Source organism: Eumetopias jubatus, unplaced genomic scaffold, assembly GCF_037043125.1.
Source record: "Eumetopias jubatus isolate StellerSeaLion01/CBP00866 unplaced genomic scaffold, mEumJub1_p1.0 scaffold_17, whole genome shotgun sequence".
Lineage (NCBI taxonomy): Eukaryota > Metazoa > Chordata > Mammalia > Carnivora > Otariidae > Eumetopias > Eumetopias jubatus.
The window spans coordinates 18,177,126-18,194,331 of record NW_028274823.1 but is presented as its reverse complement, the minus strand read 5'-3'; the positions used below and the strand labels follow the sequence as shown (position 1 = coordinate 18,194,331).

The window sequence follows — 17,206 nt, the reverse complement described above, 5'->3', positions numbered from 1 at the left end:
AGATGGGGTGCCTGGCTGGCTCAGTTGGTGGAGTGTGTAAATCTTGATCTTGGGGCTGTGAGTTCAAGTCCACATTGGGTGCAAAGATTACTTAAAATGCTAAAAAAAACAAATTTGTTTTCCATTATATACAGTAATGAAAAGGAATTGCTGCTACATTGTAACAACAATGTTACAGTAGGTGTGAGTGTGAGAGGGAGAGCGAGAAAGGGTAAGCTTTATTTATACTCTCAAATTCTTCCAGCTTTGCATAAAGTCCTCATCCCTTCCTCAGAGATGGCAGAAACTTTAATAAGAAGTCCACCCCCTGATAGACATTGGGGAGGGCATGTGCTATGGTGAGCGCTGTGAATTGTGCAAGACTGTTGAATCACAGATATGTACCTCTGAAACAAATAAGGCAATATACGTTAAGAAAAAAAAAAAAAAGAAGAAGAAGAAGATAGCAGGAGGGGAAGAATGAAGGGGAGTAAGTCGGAGGGGGAGACGAACCATGAGAGATGATGGACTCTGAAAAACAAACTGAGGTTTCTAGAGGGGAGGGGGGTGGGGGGATGGGTTAGCCTGGTGATGGGTATTAAAGAGGGCATGTTCTGCGTGGAGTACTGGGTGTTATGCACAAACAATGAATCATGGAACAGTACATCAAAAACTAATGATGTAATGTATGGTGATTAACATAACAATAAAAAATTAAAAAAAAAAGAAATCCACCCCCATAGACAATATGATGAATTTAATGTCCCCCCCCTTTGGGGGAGGAGAGGTCACACTACACACTTTTGGAGACTCTCCAAAGGTCGTCTGGCACTTCGGTACAGAAAGGATTTGGTGGGGTGCCTGGGTGGCTCAGTCGGTTAAGTGTCTGCCTTCGCTCATGTCATGATCCCAGGGCCCTGGGATGGAGTCCTGCATCAGGCTCCCTGCTCAGTGGGGAGCCTGCTTCTCCCTCTCCCTCTGCCTGCCACTCCCTCTGCTTATGCTCTCTCTCTCTGTCAAATAAATGAATGAAATCTTTAAAAAAAAAGGGGGGGAAGGCTTTGGTCCCATCTCTTGCTGGCTTAGGACATTAAGAGGCACTTAAAGTTTGTTGCTCAATCCCTCTGGGCTGGGGTGGGGCAGCAGGTGGACAGGGAGGTGGTCTGGGACAGATGGATAGACCATGCGTGTGGGCTCAAGTCCTTGTCAATAGAGGTAGTTGATCCTGGGTGACTGCTGGGGTGGCTGAGGACCTGAGTGCTTGGGATGGGTGGATGCTGCTTTGGTGGCCTTCGTCTGCCCAGTCCCCCAGTTCACTGCTCTGGAACCATAGCTCGATCTTCCCTAGGCCCCCTCCATGGCGTTGCTGGAGTGGATGTTGTTCTTGCTGATGTGGATGCTGACGTCCCCCCTGATGGTGCTGGGGCAGCCTCACCTGAATCGGTGTGTCCTATCACGGCCCTTGAGGAGCAGACCACGTTGGGGTCTTCCCAGACCACAGCCACATGGGGCCGGAGCTCATGTAGAGAGGATGAGAGGCTGGGCAGAAGGGCTTCCTCGGCAGGTCAAGGTAGTGCTGGGAAAGGCCTCTCTCTGGCGCCTGTAGCATCTCCATCCCCACCAGCTTGAGGCTCCTCCATTCAGAGCAGTGGGTCACATCGCCAGTGGGCCGCCCCCGCCCCCGCCCCTTCACAGCAACAAGGGTCCACTCCCGGGTCCTGGAGGAACCTCTCGAACTGGGGCGTGCGAGCAGGCTCCTGGCGTGACCCGCGGGCCGCTCAGCAGCCCCTGCAGCTCAGCGTGTGCCAAGAGGCCCCCTGGTCCCTGGCCCGCCGGCTGCGGGCTGAGCGTGGAATGCTGCCGCTACATTGTTGAATCTCACGCGCGTGTTAAACAGAAGAAGCCAGAACCAAAAGAGCGCATACTGTATGATTCCACTTCTATGCCGTACGAGAATAGGCAAAACTAATCAAGAGCATAAAAGACTAGAGATTGCTTTTGAGGTAGGATTGCCGGTTAAAATACAGCCCACCCAGTGAAATTTGCATTTCAGATTAAAAGCAAATAATTTTTTATTTTACGTATGTCCTAGGCACTATTTTTATTTGCTAAATCTGGCAACCCTACTTTGGGGGGGGCATGAGGATGGCTTCTGTGGTTTTGATAATATCCTATTACCGTAATCCAGATGGTAGTTACATGGGTGTGTCTATTAGTAAGAATTCAGCAAGGTGAATGTTTATGATTTGTGTACTTTACTCTGTGAATGTTATCCTTCAACAAAAAATTTTAAAAATTTTACTAGAATGATATATGAAAGGAGTCCTGGGCTCAAATCGTAGCTTTTTGGGTCCAGTTTTTCCAAGTCTCAGTTTCTTCATCTGTAAAACAGAAATCATTTTAACAAAATCTAACCTCCTCACTGCACTTTGTGCAAGAGGAAGTGTGAGTTACAGAGAGCTGAGATACCTCGTTCTAGGCAGATCATGAATGGCTCTGACAGGTTCACACCCATCAGTCTAGAACCCACGTGGCTTACCCCCCTCATTGTCCTGCTTGCCTATTGGAAAGTGCTCCTAAAGCTGTAAACGGCTAGACAAACATCAGACTTGACTTATAATTCTTTAGGGCAGGAAATTTTAATAAGAAGTTCAGAGAGTACCGTTGACCACTGAACAACAAGGGTCCACTTATTTGTGGATTTTTTTTTTACAGTACAGGTCTGTAAATGTATTTTCCTTAGAGCGAGCTTGCTTGCTTCTTTCTTTCTTTCTTTCTTTCTTTCTTTCTTTCTTTCTTTCTTTCTTTCTTTCTTTCTTTCTTTCTTTCAAGATTCATTTATTTAGGGGCGCTTGGGTGGCTCAGTTGGTTAAGCAGCTGCCTTTGGCTCAGGTTATGAACCTGAGCCCCATGTTGGGCTCCTGCTTAGCCCAAATCTTAAAAAAAGATTTATTTATCTGAGAGAGAGCATGTACACGTGTGGGGTGGGGGGCAGAGCAGAGGGAGAAGGAGAGAGAGAAATTCTAAGCAGATTCCCGCTTAACACATAGCGGGTTGTGGGGCTCGATCTCACAACCCTGAGATCACCACCTGAGCCAAAACCAAGAGTCAGACACTTAACCGACTGTGCCACCCCGGAGCCCCTCCTTATAGCTTTCTTAATAACATTTTCTTTTTTCTAGCTTACTTTATTGTAAGAATGCAGTATGTAATACATGCAACATACAAAATATGTGTTAATCGACTATGTTATCAGTAAGGCTTCTGGTTAACAGTAGGCTATTAATAGTTAATTTGGGGGGAGTCTAAAGTTAAATGTGCATGTTCTATTGTGTGTGCCCCTTACCCCTTGCATTGTTCAAGGGTCAACTGTATTTGTAAAAAAAAATTTTAAGATTTTTATTTATTTGAAGAGAGAGAGAGAGAGAGAGAGAGAGAGAGAGCATGGTGGGGGGAGGGGCAGAGAGAGAGGGAGAAGGAGAAGCAGACTCCCTGCTGAGCATGGAGCCCAATGCAGGGCTCAATCCCAAGACCCTAAGATCATGACCTAAGCCCAAATCAGCTGCTTAATGGACTGAGCCACCCAGGCATCCGTATTTGCACAATTTTAAGTGTGAGCAGGTGAGAAATCCTAAAGCTAACTTCAGATTCTCAAAGGGGTCTCTGACACACTCCCCTAAGAAATGGAAGAGCCCCTGATCTGAAAGAGATGCTCCAGTCCAGAGTAGCCAGTAACAGCCTTGACTGGACCAAACCCCTGAAGTCCTATAACCTGGAATTCCACTTCTTCTCTTTTGACCTAGCTTCCTCCTTTCTTTCTTCTTTAGCCAGCCTTAGGCAAACAACTTCTCCTGGGGGCCACCTCTCAGTGGCTTCCTTTCTGAAAGCAGGGGCCTGGGGTGGGAGGGTGGCACGCCTCCCTCACCAAGGAGCAGGGCTCTTGCTTAATTAGTGTTTACAAAGGGCTGCATGTTATTAAATTACTAGACAATGGAGATCAAGCCTTGGGGGTTTTTTGAAATCTGTCCTGCTGCCCTCCCTAACTGGGTGGGAGGGATTTGCTTGGAGGGAGAGAGAGAGGAGTTTGACTGGGGACACTCTTACAGTGGGACTGCCCCCTCCCAATGGACAGCACCACAAAGAGATCCTAAAGAGTCTTCCCTGCAAGTGTCCAGCTTGTCTTTGGTGTGAAAGCCACCATTCCAGGTGTGTTCATTTTGAGTGCAGGTATTTTCCTCTGTATAATCCAGCTACCCTTGAGAGGTGTAACTAGGAGGGACAGAATAACAGTGTAGAGCGAAGGCCTACTGAGCCCTCTCATGGTGCCAGGATTGTGCTGAATCCGGGCATTTGATCTCCATCTGGACAGGGGAGGCAAGAAACAAAATCTGCCCTGATTGGAGGCCTCTGCAATCAAGGCAATTTGACATATTATTTCATGGAATCCTAATGATAACACTCAGATGTAGGTCTTATGTCCACACTTTATAGATGAGTAAAGAGAGTCAGAATGATTTTTAGGTGAGCTCCAGGGCACACATTCAGACACGGCAGAGCCAAGATTTGAACACTTCTGGTGAGATCAAGATGCTCTTTTGTGTGGGGCATAGGTTTTCACCAGGGACTGGAAATGCCACAGTTTAGAGAAAGTCCCCAGACCATTCTGAGCCAACCCCGGGTCGACTGCAGGAAGGGGGACATGGTCTGAAAACTAAATGACTTACTAAAATGATTGAGTTTATCATATTCCCTGCACAGAGGGCGTTGGGTAAAGAGCAGTGCTTCTCCTCTGGGGCTGATTTTGCTCCATACACCCCACCCCCAGGGGACATATGGCAATTCCTGGAGACATTTTATACTGTTACAACTGAGGAGACACTGCCAATGTCAACTAGTGCAGAGAGACCAGAGATGCTGCTCAGTAGCCAACAGCATACAGGACACCCCTGTACAGCAAAGAATTACTCAGTCCGAAACATCGTTGGTGCCCAGGTTGACAAACCCTGGCACAGTTTTGGGGTGGGGAATGTAAGGAATGAGGTAAGTTGAGGAGAGAGCCCTGGGCATCCCAGAAGAATGTGTGTGTGTGTGTGTGTGTGTGTGTGTGCGTGCGTGCGCGTGTGTGCGCGTGCGTGCGCGTGTGTGCAGGGGAGGTGGCTGGGCCTTGAGGACAAACGTTCTCCACAGTGTAGCTGAGGGCTGGGTGTGAGTTTTACTTTAAAGGAAACTATTTATATTTTGGGGGCGCCTGGGTGGCTCAGATGGTTAAGCATCTGCCTCTTAAAAAATTAAATTTAAAGGAAACTATTTATATTTTTGCCAAGATCCTCTTTATACCCCCAATGTATCACAGAAAAAGTCATGAGGGTAATCCTGTTGTTGGGTTGACCCGGGATCCAGTGGCAAAAGAAAGACCTGGACTCAGGAATCAGGAAACTTGAACTCCAGTCTCGGCCTGGCTATCACCAGCCAGGGGATGCTTGGTCAGCCTGCATCTCTTGGACCCTCAGTTTCCTTACCTGTAAAATGGGGATAATTATATTTGCCCTCTCTACTTCACAAGGTGGTGCAAGCAGCAAGTGCGACAATGTATGAGGAAGGGTTGGTAGAAAGACAGTCCCCTTTAACAAAGAGAGGATGCTGCCGCCGCCACCGTGAAACCTGCAGACAGGTCTCTGAGCAACTTTTGGGTGAATGGGGTTTATTATTATTATTATTTTAAATATTTATTTATTTATTTGAGAGAGAGAGGGAGCGCATGTGTGCGCATGAGGGGGGAAGGGGCAGACGGGGGGGAGAGAGAAGCTCAAGCAGACTTCCTACTGAGCGCAGAGCCCCACGCAGGGCTTGATCTCAGGACCCCGAGATCATGACCTGAGCTGAAATCAAGAGCCAGGCACTCAACGGACTGAGCCGCCCAGGCACACCTGGATGGGGTTTATTATTAATTTTCAAATTAGAAGCATGAAATGGACTCTTTTGTCACTGATGTGCTTTGAAATTCAAGTATGAACCTTTGACAAGGGTTCAAAGTTATATATTAGATGCAATGTCAGCAACAACTACCTCGAAATATCCCCAGTTTGAGCGAATTGGAATGTATACAAGAGAGAAGGAGGAGGAAAGTCAAGGCATTTCTTTCTGAAAAGAGAAAAAAGCATTGTCTTCCTTTGTGATTGTGCAAATAACCCATGCCCAGTTGTTAAAACCAAACAAAACCAGAGAGTATAAAAAAGTGTAAAAATGAAAGTCAAAATTCCATCGTCTAGAAAAGAAAGTGCTGTTGACATTTTGGAGCACATCCTTTCAAGTATTTTTCATGAACGATTTCACTTTTTAAAAAAGAACTCTACAGTACATGCTGTTTTTTAGCCAGCAGAAAATAACATAAACAGCCAGGAGATCACATTGGAGAGATGCTTCTCATGCAGAGGGTAGGCAGGGTTCCTTCAAAGAACAAAAGGCTGAAAGACATCGATAGCAGATCCTTCCCTAAGAAGTGCCCATCTGGCTTCTAAAGAGTCATCACCTCGGCTGTTGGGGGTGGGGGTGGGCAGCAGGGCCTGGCAGGGCTAGGAGGGTCTCACGGGCATATAGAGGCACCATCACTTACAAGGCTGCCTGCCCCTGATGAACGCTGGCAGGAAGGAGAAGGGAGAATGGGTGAGTTCTCTGCTGGCTCTTCCCTGCCCAGGGCTTGGGTTGCTCCAGGAGTAGAGCCCTTGGCTGTGCAGGAGCAAGGAATGTTTGTGCCTGTGCTATGCACAGACATCGAGAACCTGGACCATCGATAGAGAGCGTGGGAGAATCAGTGTCTGGATACACACACAAAGAGAAAGACCACGTTTCTAAGCCAGAGGTTGCTAGGAGGGGCACCTATGCTTCTTAAGGGGTTTTGAGGTCATTGTAACCTCTCACCCTCTCGGGATCCTGGAGCCTTTAAGAAATAACGATTAATGCCTTCCCTCCTGCTCTAGGTATTTACAGTGTGCCCTCAGGCTACCAAGAGCCGAGTTTGCTCCAGATGACAGTCAACTGGAAGCCTTGCTCTTGCTGAACCCACAATCCAAACTCACTCTGGACCCCGAACTCATCACTTATCCTTCTTCCTTTTCCCTGTTCAAATGAAAGTTTCATTAGGAAATGTAATCCACGAATATCATTGGAATTTAGAGCAACAACTGGGATTTTTGCCAGGGGGAAAGAAGGGGAGCTGATTCCAGTCTAGTCTCAAGTGATTCGATCAACATAGATTTAGTCCTTCCTCAAGGATAGACAACGGCTCAAAGCTGCTGTGGATTCTGGGGGTGGGGGGTGGGGGGGTGGGGAACCAAGCCTAAAATCTTCACACTCTAGACCTGGAAGTCTCCTTGGATCCTTCAGCTCCTTTATCCCATGATCCTTTTGGCCAGAAGCAGGTGTATCAGCCCACACCTAGATAAGTTACAAAGGGGAACAATGGTATTGTCCTTTCCTGAAATTTCACCTGCTCTGTCCCTTGAACAGATGTAAACCACCTTGTGAGAGTGCTCCATGCTGGCTGACATTGTCTTTGCCTCAGTTTAAAATGCCCATGTTTTTCTGGAAAGCGCTTGGATATGCATGACATTTCTGAACATAACAATGGGCTTGGGCCAGCAAGGAGGCTTTGTAAGAAAGGATGGGGTCACTGAAACTATTTTAAAAAAAGAGAGAGAAGGAAAAGAAAACCTTAGGCATTTTAATATGTTAAATACAGACCCAATTATTAATTCTAAAGACTTCTACAAATCAACCTAGTTGAAACTTTTTTCACCCTTTTCTGCCTTTCCCCCCTTCTCAGAAACATTTAGACCTACCCTTTGGCAATGACTATTGGGGAGTCTCTATCCTGTATATCAGGGTAGCACAAATAATTCAGCATAAAGCAGCCCAGTTCCTGTAGCCTGGCATTAGGATAAGTATATCTTAAGAAAGTTCTTATGCAGACTTGGCTTCAGGCAATAAGACGTCATAGACGGATAACTGTAGCAAGTGAAATTTCTAGGGAGCAAATTAGGCTGAAAACATCTTCTAGAGACAGCTAGAAAGGAATTGTACACCACCCCCAAAATAAGGCAAGTTATGCAGTAAATGTTTCATTTATTGGCCTTCTTCCATTACCATTAGGGTTAAAAGACATCTTGTCAATAAGAAAGGTATATTTATGGAGGACTGATGTCTTTCAAAAGGCTGCTCCTGTCACAAATGCCTATAGCAGTAGTGATCAGCTTATGAAGGCAGATGATGAAACTCTGTACAAATGCATACATCTCCCCATTAACCCTTGGATCATCAGGCATTATTGTCACTTTATTTCCCAGACCTGTCATTAGCTGAAGCAAGGTGATCAAGCCACGTACTTCAAAAAAATGCCAGAACAGAACAGTGTTCCTCAGGGTTTCAAGAAAGAGGGGATGTGCCTTTCCATGTCCCTTGACAGAATCATTGGGGAAAAATAAAAGGATGCCTGTGAAGTGGGCCTTTTTTGCCTACCCCTTCCTTCTGCTAAAATTGAAAACTCTCTGAGGTGTCCAATTTTTAGTGATCCTATGTTGGCTCAGGGAGTAGCTTTCCTCAAGGTCCAAATAAGGAACCATCACCCACGCAGAACAAAAAGCAAACAGAAAAATCTCACAGTGGAAGCAGGACTTCGGCTTCAAAACATTTCCCCATTTTATAGCTTCCTTATGTTTTCAGGTTCTTTTTTTGGCTTCCCTCAGTCAGCACACTCCCTGCATAGATAAGTCCAACACAGTGGGTAGCAGATCATCCATCTTGGAACCCGGGTCTTTAAGGAAATATCGCACAGAACACACACACACACACACACACACACACACGCACGCACGCATAGATGTACACGTCACTGTTGAGGGTCATTGAGTGGAATCTGGCTGAGCGGTTGGGGGAGCTGAGTGTGCTTGTCAACATGTATTTCTCCACTTCTGGTGAATCTGAGCAGACTCTCCTTGTTTTTCCTAAATTCCAAAGCCGAACTTCCAACATGCTTTGTCCTCTTTGTTGGTGTGCTGGTGAACATTTTAGCATAACTAGGGTATGGGCTGAAACTATGGAATCATGGGCCCCCTGGGTATACAAGAAGGACCCCGGGGAAATACCCGGTCCAACCACCTCATCTGTCAGGTGAGACAGTTCTCAGAGGACAGAGGTAACGTTGGGCCTATTTCTGCCATCCCCATTAAGCACATTCTCATTGGTTGGAGGGCACCTACCACACCACCATGGCTCCCCCATAGGGAACCAACATCAGAAGAATGATTTGCATCACCTGAAACCTCCTTTCGCACTCCCCAATAGGGATGAACAAGGAAATATCTCTGGGAAAGGGGACCTGTTCCCTTAGTTTTCAAGGAAAAATGCAGATTACTAATATCAACACGTGTCCACAGGGATTTAATAGAAGCACAGCCGAAGGGGAGGAGAAAATAGAGTGAAGAAGCAGAAGGGCAGTGGATGAGGAGGAGAAGCAGGAAGAGAGAGGCTGAAGCGCAGTCTCCTTAGAGTTCAGGACCTGGGCTGGCCCCAGGAATGGGCACCCAAGAAAAAGGTCACAGCTTCTTCCCCACCCTGCCCTCCTCCCAATATGCAAAACCCCTTGGCTCAGGCCAAAGGCAGAACTGGTCTGGTTTCTTCCCTGTATTCTTCGAACCCCCTGCTATTGGGGCAGAACTCATGGTCCCGTAAACTAGGAGTCCTCAGTATCTGGAGGGAGAAGTTGCCTCCACACCGGGACACAAGCCAACGGTTGTTTAAAATTCCACACCAAATCTATAAAATACATGTCCACATTGTGAGCCAACCTGACTTAAAAAAATGTATTATATTACCCTGCTTTTTGCCAATTGCAATTCCACACCCTCTCCCTCCCCCACCTGCCATCCGGGCCTCACCTGAAGCCCTTTCAGAGACTTGGGGGTTATTGACCCTATGAGATCTTGTAGGTCTCCCCAACCCTTTTATGGCATGAAGCAATGAAATCAAATGTGGCACATATGCTATCATGGAATAACTTTTAATTGCTTAATTAAATCAGAGATTTAAAGAAGGAAAGATTCAAGAGTTTCCTTTGAATGAGAAATATGAGGATATGCCAAAATGGATGAGGTTACTAAGCATCAGAAGAAAGCCGTTAGTATTTACATATGCTAAAAATGCAGGCCAGGACATTAAAAACAATAAGCTTTAAAATTTGCATTCAGTGTATTTATGAGCTTTTATTATCCAGGTAGTCCTATAGAGGACATAGAAGACCTCATTATCCAACTTAATTCAGATCAAGGTTAGATTTAAAAAAAAATACCACCGCACAGGACAAAGAAATTGCCATAAAATTGAGTTACTATGAATGTGTTCCAGTTTAAATAAATAAGCCCTTAAAACAGGCTTTAGGAAAGTCTGTGTTGTACACAGACAGACTCAGGCACTCTAGGTATGCAGGTGACAATTAGCAAGTGTGAAAAGCTATGGTCATTTCGCTAAATGTGTAAATCTAAAGGCAACCAAGTGAAAAGACCTACGAAAAGGAAACTGTTAAATCCATTTGTACATGGATTTAACAGTGAAGCATTTCATTCTTCATGTTTTTACTTGGTGTCTTGAAATAATCCCCTTTCTGTCTCCACTCTCCCTCTTAGAAACTGTGCCCGCCTTATTTATTTATGAAGTCTGAAGGTTAGTCCTACCTGCTGAGACTAATTAGCCCTGTGCTTTGTATCCTATGCAATCCTGTCTGATTAAATGTACACATTTGTTTTACTTCTTTTCTGGCTCCTTCTCACTCTACTTCTGATTTTCTGATTAATATTAAAGTTGGGAGTTACAGTGATTCTCCTCTGTAGCCCCCCCCCCCCATTTTATTTTGCCTTCGTCTTTACTCTTTAGTGTGCTAATGTGGTTGCGAATTTTTCCCAGTGCAGGGGAATTCATTGGCCTTGTCAATCTTGGTATCATTATTTTTAGTAGTCTTCTTTCTGAGACCTTAGCCTATAAAACAGTTTTGCTGAAACCCAAACCCTCTAAATATTACATGGTAAATTTGCTTTCTTTTGGAAACCTTAGGTGCTGATGGGCCAGTTGGAATGAATGTGAGTTTTTTTAGGAATTGGTGGGATAATTTAGTATATCATGGACTGTGGACCAACACTGTTCCTAACAGATAATTTGCTAATTCCTATTGATTTCTTTTTTGTCCCTCTTTTCGTGTTTTAGTTTCTGGCCCACTTCTCATTGGATATTTGCAAGACAATAAGTGTCCATGCTCCAACATCCAGGAAGACTATGTTTTGGGAGAATCAGGCCTTTTCCTCTTTAACATAATTCTATTCCCCATTTTGTAGCAAATCTGCTCCCCAGGAGAGTGCCTAAAAACAACAATACCTGCCTCAAACCCCAGGTTTTCCACCTCCTCCCCGAGCTCTTTCAGCATCAACTCGGTTAGCAATTTCCTGCCAGAGCCATCTACATCTTGATTATTTGGCCCGTCTTTTGGGGATTTCATTTCACACCCCCTTGGAGAAAGACTCCAGCACCACCGATCCCAGGGGTTGGTGAACTTTCAGTTTTATTTTCCCTGGCGGTGTTAACGCCCAAACTTTTCACCTCCAAAGGCAGAAAGGACTTTGAATCCTAGCTCATTTCCTACCACCTCCAACGTCAGTTACCAAAGGAGAGGGGGAAAAAAAAAAAAAAAACAACACTTTACATTGAAAAGAACCACGTATTTTTCCTTAAGGATATTTTTAATGCCCCTAAGACTACAGTATTTGGATTGTTTTTTGGGTAAAAAGTCATCTTGGTATATTTATTTTAGTGAGACTTAAGATTTAATGAAATGACTCACTATTAATAAACAAAAAGGGGAGGGAAGACCTCGTGGGCTAATAGTTTCTTTCACTGCAGATGACCAGGAACTTTGCCCGGCTCCCCACTTCCCCAAGCTCTCCGAAAGTGGAGGGTTGATCTTTCTTTTTGACCACTTCTGTTAGATCCCCGCCCAAGGGTGGCTGACTTCTCTGCTGGGTTAACCACTAAGCACCCCCCCACCCCTTCCTCACAGCACTCTCCTCCTTTCCCCTTCCTTAAGACTTATTTCTAATATTTCCAAAGTGCACTTTTTCTGGGCCTCTCCCCATCCCCGCCCCCCAAGTGGGCTTTCCTTCCGCCTTCCTCGGCTCGGATTCCTGACTCGGTCGCCACCCCCTTCCCCTCCTCTCCCACTCCGCATTGTCCTTCCGAAGCCGCCCCCCTCCCGGAGCAAGTCCTGTACCCTCGCCCAGACTCGCGGGCTCGCACCCACTCAGCGCAGGCCTCTCCCCCTGCACACTCCTCCCTCCGACTCTCTCCCCCCTCCTCCCCCGCCCCTCTCCTCCTCCTCCTTTCCCTCCACCCTCTCCCGGCGCCCGAAAGGATCATTGTTAGCCGCCCCCGCCCCGCCCACCCCGGCTGTTTATTTATGCACACGTCACCGGGAAGGACCCGCCCCCCGGCATCTCATTAAGCGAGTGTGTTCCTCTCGCCCTGTCAATAATCTCCGCTCCCAGACTACTCCGTTCCTCCGGATTTCGATCCCCCTTTTTCTATCTGTCAATCAGCGCCGCCTTTGAACTGAAAAGCTCTCAGTCTAACTTCAACTCACTCAAATCCGAGCGGCACGAGCTCCTCCTGTATCTTCGGCTTCCCCCCCCTTTGCTCTTTATATCTGACTTCTTGTTGTTGTTGGTGTGTTTTTTTTTACCCCCCTTTTTTATTTATTATTTTTTTGCACATTGATCGGATCCTTGGGAACGAGAGAAAAAAGAAACCCAAACTCACGCGTGCAGAAGATCTCCCCCCCTTTCCCCTCCCCTTCTCCCTCTTTCCCCTCCCCAGGAGAAAAAGACCCCAAAGCAGAAAAAAAAAGTTCACCTTGGACTCGTCTTTTTCTTGCAACATTTTTTTTTGGGGGGGGGCAAAACTTTTTGGGTTTTTTTTTTTTTTTTTTGGCTTTTCTTCCTCCTTCATTTTTCTTACAAAATTGCTGCTGGTGGGTGAAAAAAATGCCGCAGCTGAACGGCGGTGGAGGAGATGACCTAGGCGCCAACGACGAACTGATTTCCTTCAAAGACGAGGGCGAGCAGGAGGAGAAGAGCTCCGAAAACTCCTCGGCAGAGAGGGATTTAGCTGATGTCAAATCGTCTCTAGTCAATGAATCAGAAACAAACCAAAACAGCTCCTCTGATTCCGAGGTAGGAAAAGCCCCTCGGGCTGGTGGGGTCTTGAGTCTATTTCCTGGGCTTGGCAAACGGTGCCGAGAGGGGAGGAATAGGGGCCGGGGGCGCCGCGGCGCCGGGCGGGCGGCGTGTGTGCGCGGTGCCATCATTGCAGAAACTTGTAACCCTGTTTTCTCTCCCCCCCACAATCCCCCCACCCCTCCACCCCTCTGATCCTTTTTCTCCCCCTCTCCCCCCTCTGCGTGGCGTTTGCCCCTCGCCCTCCCCACCTCCACCCCTCCGGGAAGGCGGAAAGACGGCCTCCGCCTCGCTCCGAAAGTTTCCGAGATAAATCCCGGGAAAGTTTGGAAGAAGGTGAGTACGCCCCGCGCGCCCCGCAGCCGCCCGGAGCCGCCCCCCGGGCCCGCCGCCCCGCGCGCCCCGGCCCCGCGCCCCGCTCGGCCCGGCCGCGCGCCGGCCCTGCCGGGGCGCCCGGCTACTTGAGGCACTTTCTAAAAAGTTTCTCCTCGCTCTCTCCCGCTCGGCGCGGCCGCCGCCGTCCCCTCGCCGCCCCGCCATGTTAGCGGCCAAGAGGCAAGATGGAGGGCTCTTTAAGGGGCCACCGTATCCCGGCTACCCCTTCATCATGATCCCCGACCTGACGAGCCCCTACCTCCCCAACGGATCGCTCTCGCCCACCGCCCGAACCGTAAGTGCCTCTGCGCCCGGCCCCCGCCCGCTGCCCGCCTGCCCGGCCCCGCATGCGGCCCCTGCCCTGCCCCCTCCCTCCCCTCCCTCTCTCCCTCCCTCCCCGCCCCCCCCGCCTCCTCCCCTCCCCGCCTCCCCTCCCCCGCTCGCGGCCCAGGCAGCCCGAAACTCTCCAAACTTTTCTGCCTTTTGTGGACTGGATTTGTTTGCACTTCGCCATGTTCTTGCTTTCAGTTTGCTGCCTCGTGATGTTGGGGAGACCTTTCTTTCCAAGCAGGGCTTTGTTGGGTCGGGGGGAAAGAGAAGAACTTTTTTTTTGCGCTCTGATTCCCCCCTCCCCCTGTGGTGGTGGTGTTTGTTTCTTCACCCTGGGAAGATGACTGTGTGGCTCTTTCTTTTCGCTCTCTCTCTCTCCCTCTCTCTCTTCCTTCCCTCTTCTGTGGCGTCTTGGGTTTTCCCCGGTTAACCCCTTGGCTACCGCTGCCAGGGCCCGAGTGACTGGGCTGCGCCCGACGCGCGGGGTAGAGAGTGGATTTTCCTGCAGGCGTTGGATTGGAGAAGTAGCGAGCGCGCGGAGCCCGGGGCCCTGGAGAAGCGCCTCGGCTTTCTCTTTCGGCTGGTTATTTATTTAGCTTTCTAGTGGTGATCGCTGGCTCTCAGTCCCCCTCCCCCCTTTCCCCTGGCAGGTCACGCTTCCCAGACTGGTCCCACTGCAAACTTGGGGGCTTTGGGCTGGCTTTTCTTTGGCAACCCCGCAGGGCCGCGAGCGCCCTGGGCGCGGTGGTGGGCTCGGCTGCCCGGCGCGCGGGCTGTGGGCTCTCCCGGGCCGCGCGGAATGGCGAGGCCCCTGTGACCGGGTTCTTGGTTTGTGTACAGCGGGGATGGCCTCCTCTGAGCGGACTCGATGTATTTCTAGGGAATTTTGGTGCCTTGGGGTTTATAGCCGGGTCTGCGTTCGCCAGCTTCCGAGAAGGCCCTCAGTGGGCCCCGGGGGGTGGATCAGAGACCAGGGTTTGCCGGCCCAAGGATGTGTAGAAGGTGAGGGAGGCCAAGGGCGCCTCTCCTTCAAGGAAGTGGGCTGCTTCTCGCGGGCCACCCAACTTTGGGGGCCCCAGGGCGGTACGGGGTGCCAGGCTCCGCGGGTGCTTCCCGCAGCGTGCGTTCCGCGCCCACCCCTGACTTTTGTTAATAAGGCTCATCTCCTTCTCCGCCCGGCCTCTGCCCCCTGCCCTCGCCCTGAACCCCTCCCTCCACCCCCTCCCCCCAATCCCAACCTCCTCCAAAAAGCCTGGATTGCTAATCTCTAGAAGCCACCTCTGGACGTTTTGCCGGGTTTCCCGGGATTGTCATTTTGCACCTTTTCTGGTTTGGTCCTCCTACCCCTTATTTACACACACTACTTTTGTTTTTTTCTTTTTCGGTAACTCGAGATAGCAATTTGAAATAATGTACCCAGTGTTCAGCCGCCGTGGATTCGGAGCTAATGGCCGAGGGCTGGCTGGACGGGAGGCGATCCGATCTACAAGTGTTTTTAAGCATTAAAATATTAACTATCAGGTTTTACTTGTTTTTTGGGCCCTGGCAAAAAGGGCAAGGGCATGCCAGAACGGTCATTTTTTATGGCTAGGAAAGAGAAATAATTATCCCCCCTCCCTCCTTCCCTGTACCCAGGCTTCTGCATGCTTGGGAAGCTGGTAGAGCGTTTCAGCCCGACCTCCTCCTACAGGGCCAGCTCCTTCAGGCTGCAGGGGCCGGGCTGTGGGGTTGCAGCTGCAGGGGAAGCACAGACCGGTTACGTTGTATTTTTCTTGGGAGCTCGTGGGCATCTTAAACCGGGAGCATTCGGCTCAGAATCAGAGGGTTTGTATACCAACCAACCCGACCAAGCCACATTCCAAAGTAACCCTGAGAATTTCTTCCTCTCCTCCCCTCCCCCCTTCGATGTATTCTTCTCTGTTATTATTTAAAAATCCACTTAGCCATCCGAAGGGCCATTTGAATATTGAGCTTTGATGGCGGGCTTCTTGGCCTTCTTGACTCTTTTCAAACTCCCAGTCTGACCGCTGACAATCTTGCCACACTGTCGCCTAAAACTTGAACAGTTGTGTTGTGCTGTAATTAGGAAACAGGGAAATTGTTAAAGGCAAATAAATGATTTCCTGGTGCGAAAAGGAAGGCTCCCAACCTTCAGTTCCCTTTGTGGGCATTATTGGAATAGACCGCTGTAGTTATTTTAATTGTGGACGTAGCGGGTGGCCTTGTGCTGTGACATCAGATCGAGTATGAGAGGACATTTCTGAACTCAGTAGGCAGTTTTGAGATTTGCATGTCAAACACCAACAGACATCTTTGTGTGTACTGCCCCTTCCTCCTTCCTCTCTGTTACCTGGGTTAGATCCTGTGCTCCAAAATTAAAGTTATTTATTTAGGCCGGTAAGCAGAGCAATAGAAATGGGGACGAGAGGCGGTTGCGTGTCACTCCTGACGTCTTCGATCAGAGGGCCAGCTTGCAATTCCAGATTTGATACAGCTGCCGAGGGCATCTATAGGCAAGAAAGGGGTCTTTTCATGCTCATCTGAAATTCTTAGTGCTCCATAGAGTGTGTTTTTGAGGGCAAGGTGTAAAGACAAACTAGCTGGATGCTTTCTTCTTTTCCCGGCCCTCCTTGGTTGTGGTGTGTTTGCTATGGTTTCTGTTCCTTATTAGTGTACCTGTAAGCAGCTGCATCCTTTAAAAAAAGCAAACTCTTCGGATCCCTGATTTCTGCTTTTCTATTTAAGAATGTAAAGAATTAGGGAGTATCGTTAAATCAGCTATGATGAATAATACATTATCTCAAGAATAATGCTTTAATTGCCGAAGACGCCCTAAAGCTCGATAGTAATAATTTTATTTTAAAACCGACAGAGCTTTCTGCATAACATTAATTTAGTCTTTGATACAGTAATAGGAAGGGCTTTTAAAAAGACAGATTCGAATACAAAACTACATTAAGGAGAGAGGTCTAGTTAAGTAGCTGGGAAGTGATAGAACAGCAAATATTAGAACTGTGGTAACATTTGTATACTAAAGATAAGAGTATTGTTACCATATTAAAGTTGATAGGAAAAAGTAGTTTCACGTTTCTTTTTCCCTCTTGCCAAACGAGAAGTAGGAATAGGGTGGTTGCGATTCTAGTTAGGTCTGAGATTTCTTTTTAAGACTTGATAATTAGAGCTCTCGCATCTTCTTTTATCCCAAAGTTAGTTGCTTTTTAACTGAGCTGTTTGCTACTGGGTTGAACAGATAA

The 17,206-nt window shown here is 48.1% G+C and overlaps 1 protein-coding gene and 1 pseudogene across 21 annotated transcripts in view; one reads left to right on the top strand and one right to left on the bottom strand.

The window, feature by feature from the left end:
• Positions 1 to 1,174: 1,174 nt before the first annotated feature.
• Positions 1,175 to 3,334, bottom strand: LOC114200047 (nucleoside diphosphate kinase D, mitochondrial pseudogene; annotated as a pseudogene).
• A 9,202-nt stretch (positions 3,335 to 12,536) lies between these two features.
• The window catches only part of TCF7L2 (transcription factor 7 like 2), a 196,184-nt gene continuing 191,514 nt past the window's right edge, over positions 12,537 to 17,206 (top strand). For all 21 annotated transcript variants that reach the window (XM_088020201.1, XM_088020203.1, XM_088020200.1 and 18 more), the window contains exons 1-3: positions 12,537 to 13,244; positions 13,517 to 13,583; positions 13,793 to 13,917. In XM_088020201.1, the coding sequence (XP_087876327.1) occupies positions 13,056 to 13,244; positions 13,517 to 13,583; positions 13,793 to 13,917 (381 nt within the window). In that variant the 5' untranslated portion in view covers positions 12,537 to 13,055. The remainder of the gene's footprint in view (positions 13,245 to 13,516; positions 13,584 to 13,792; positions 13,918 to 17,206) is intronic.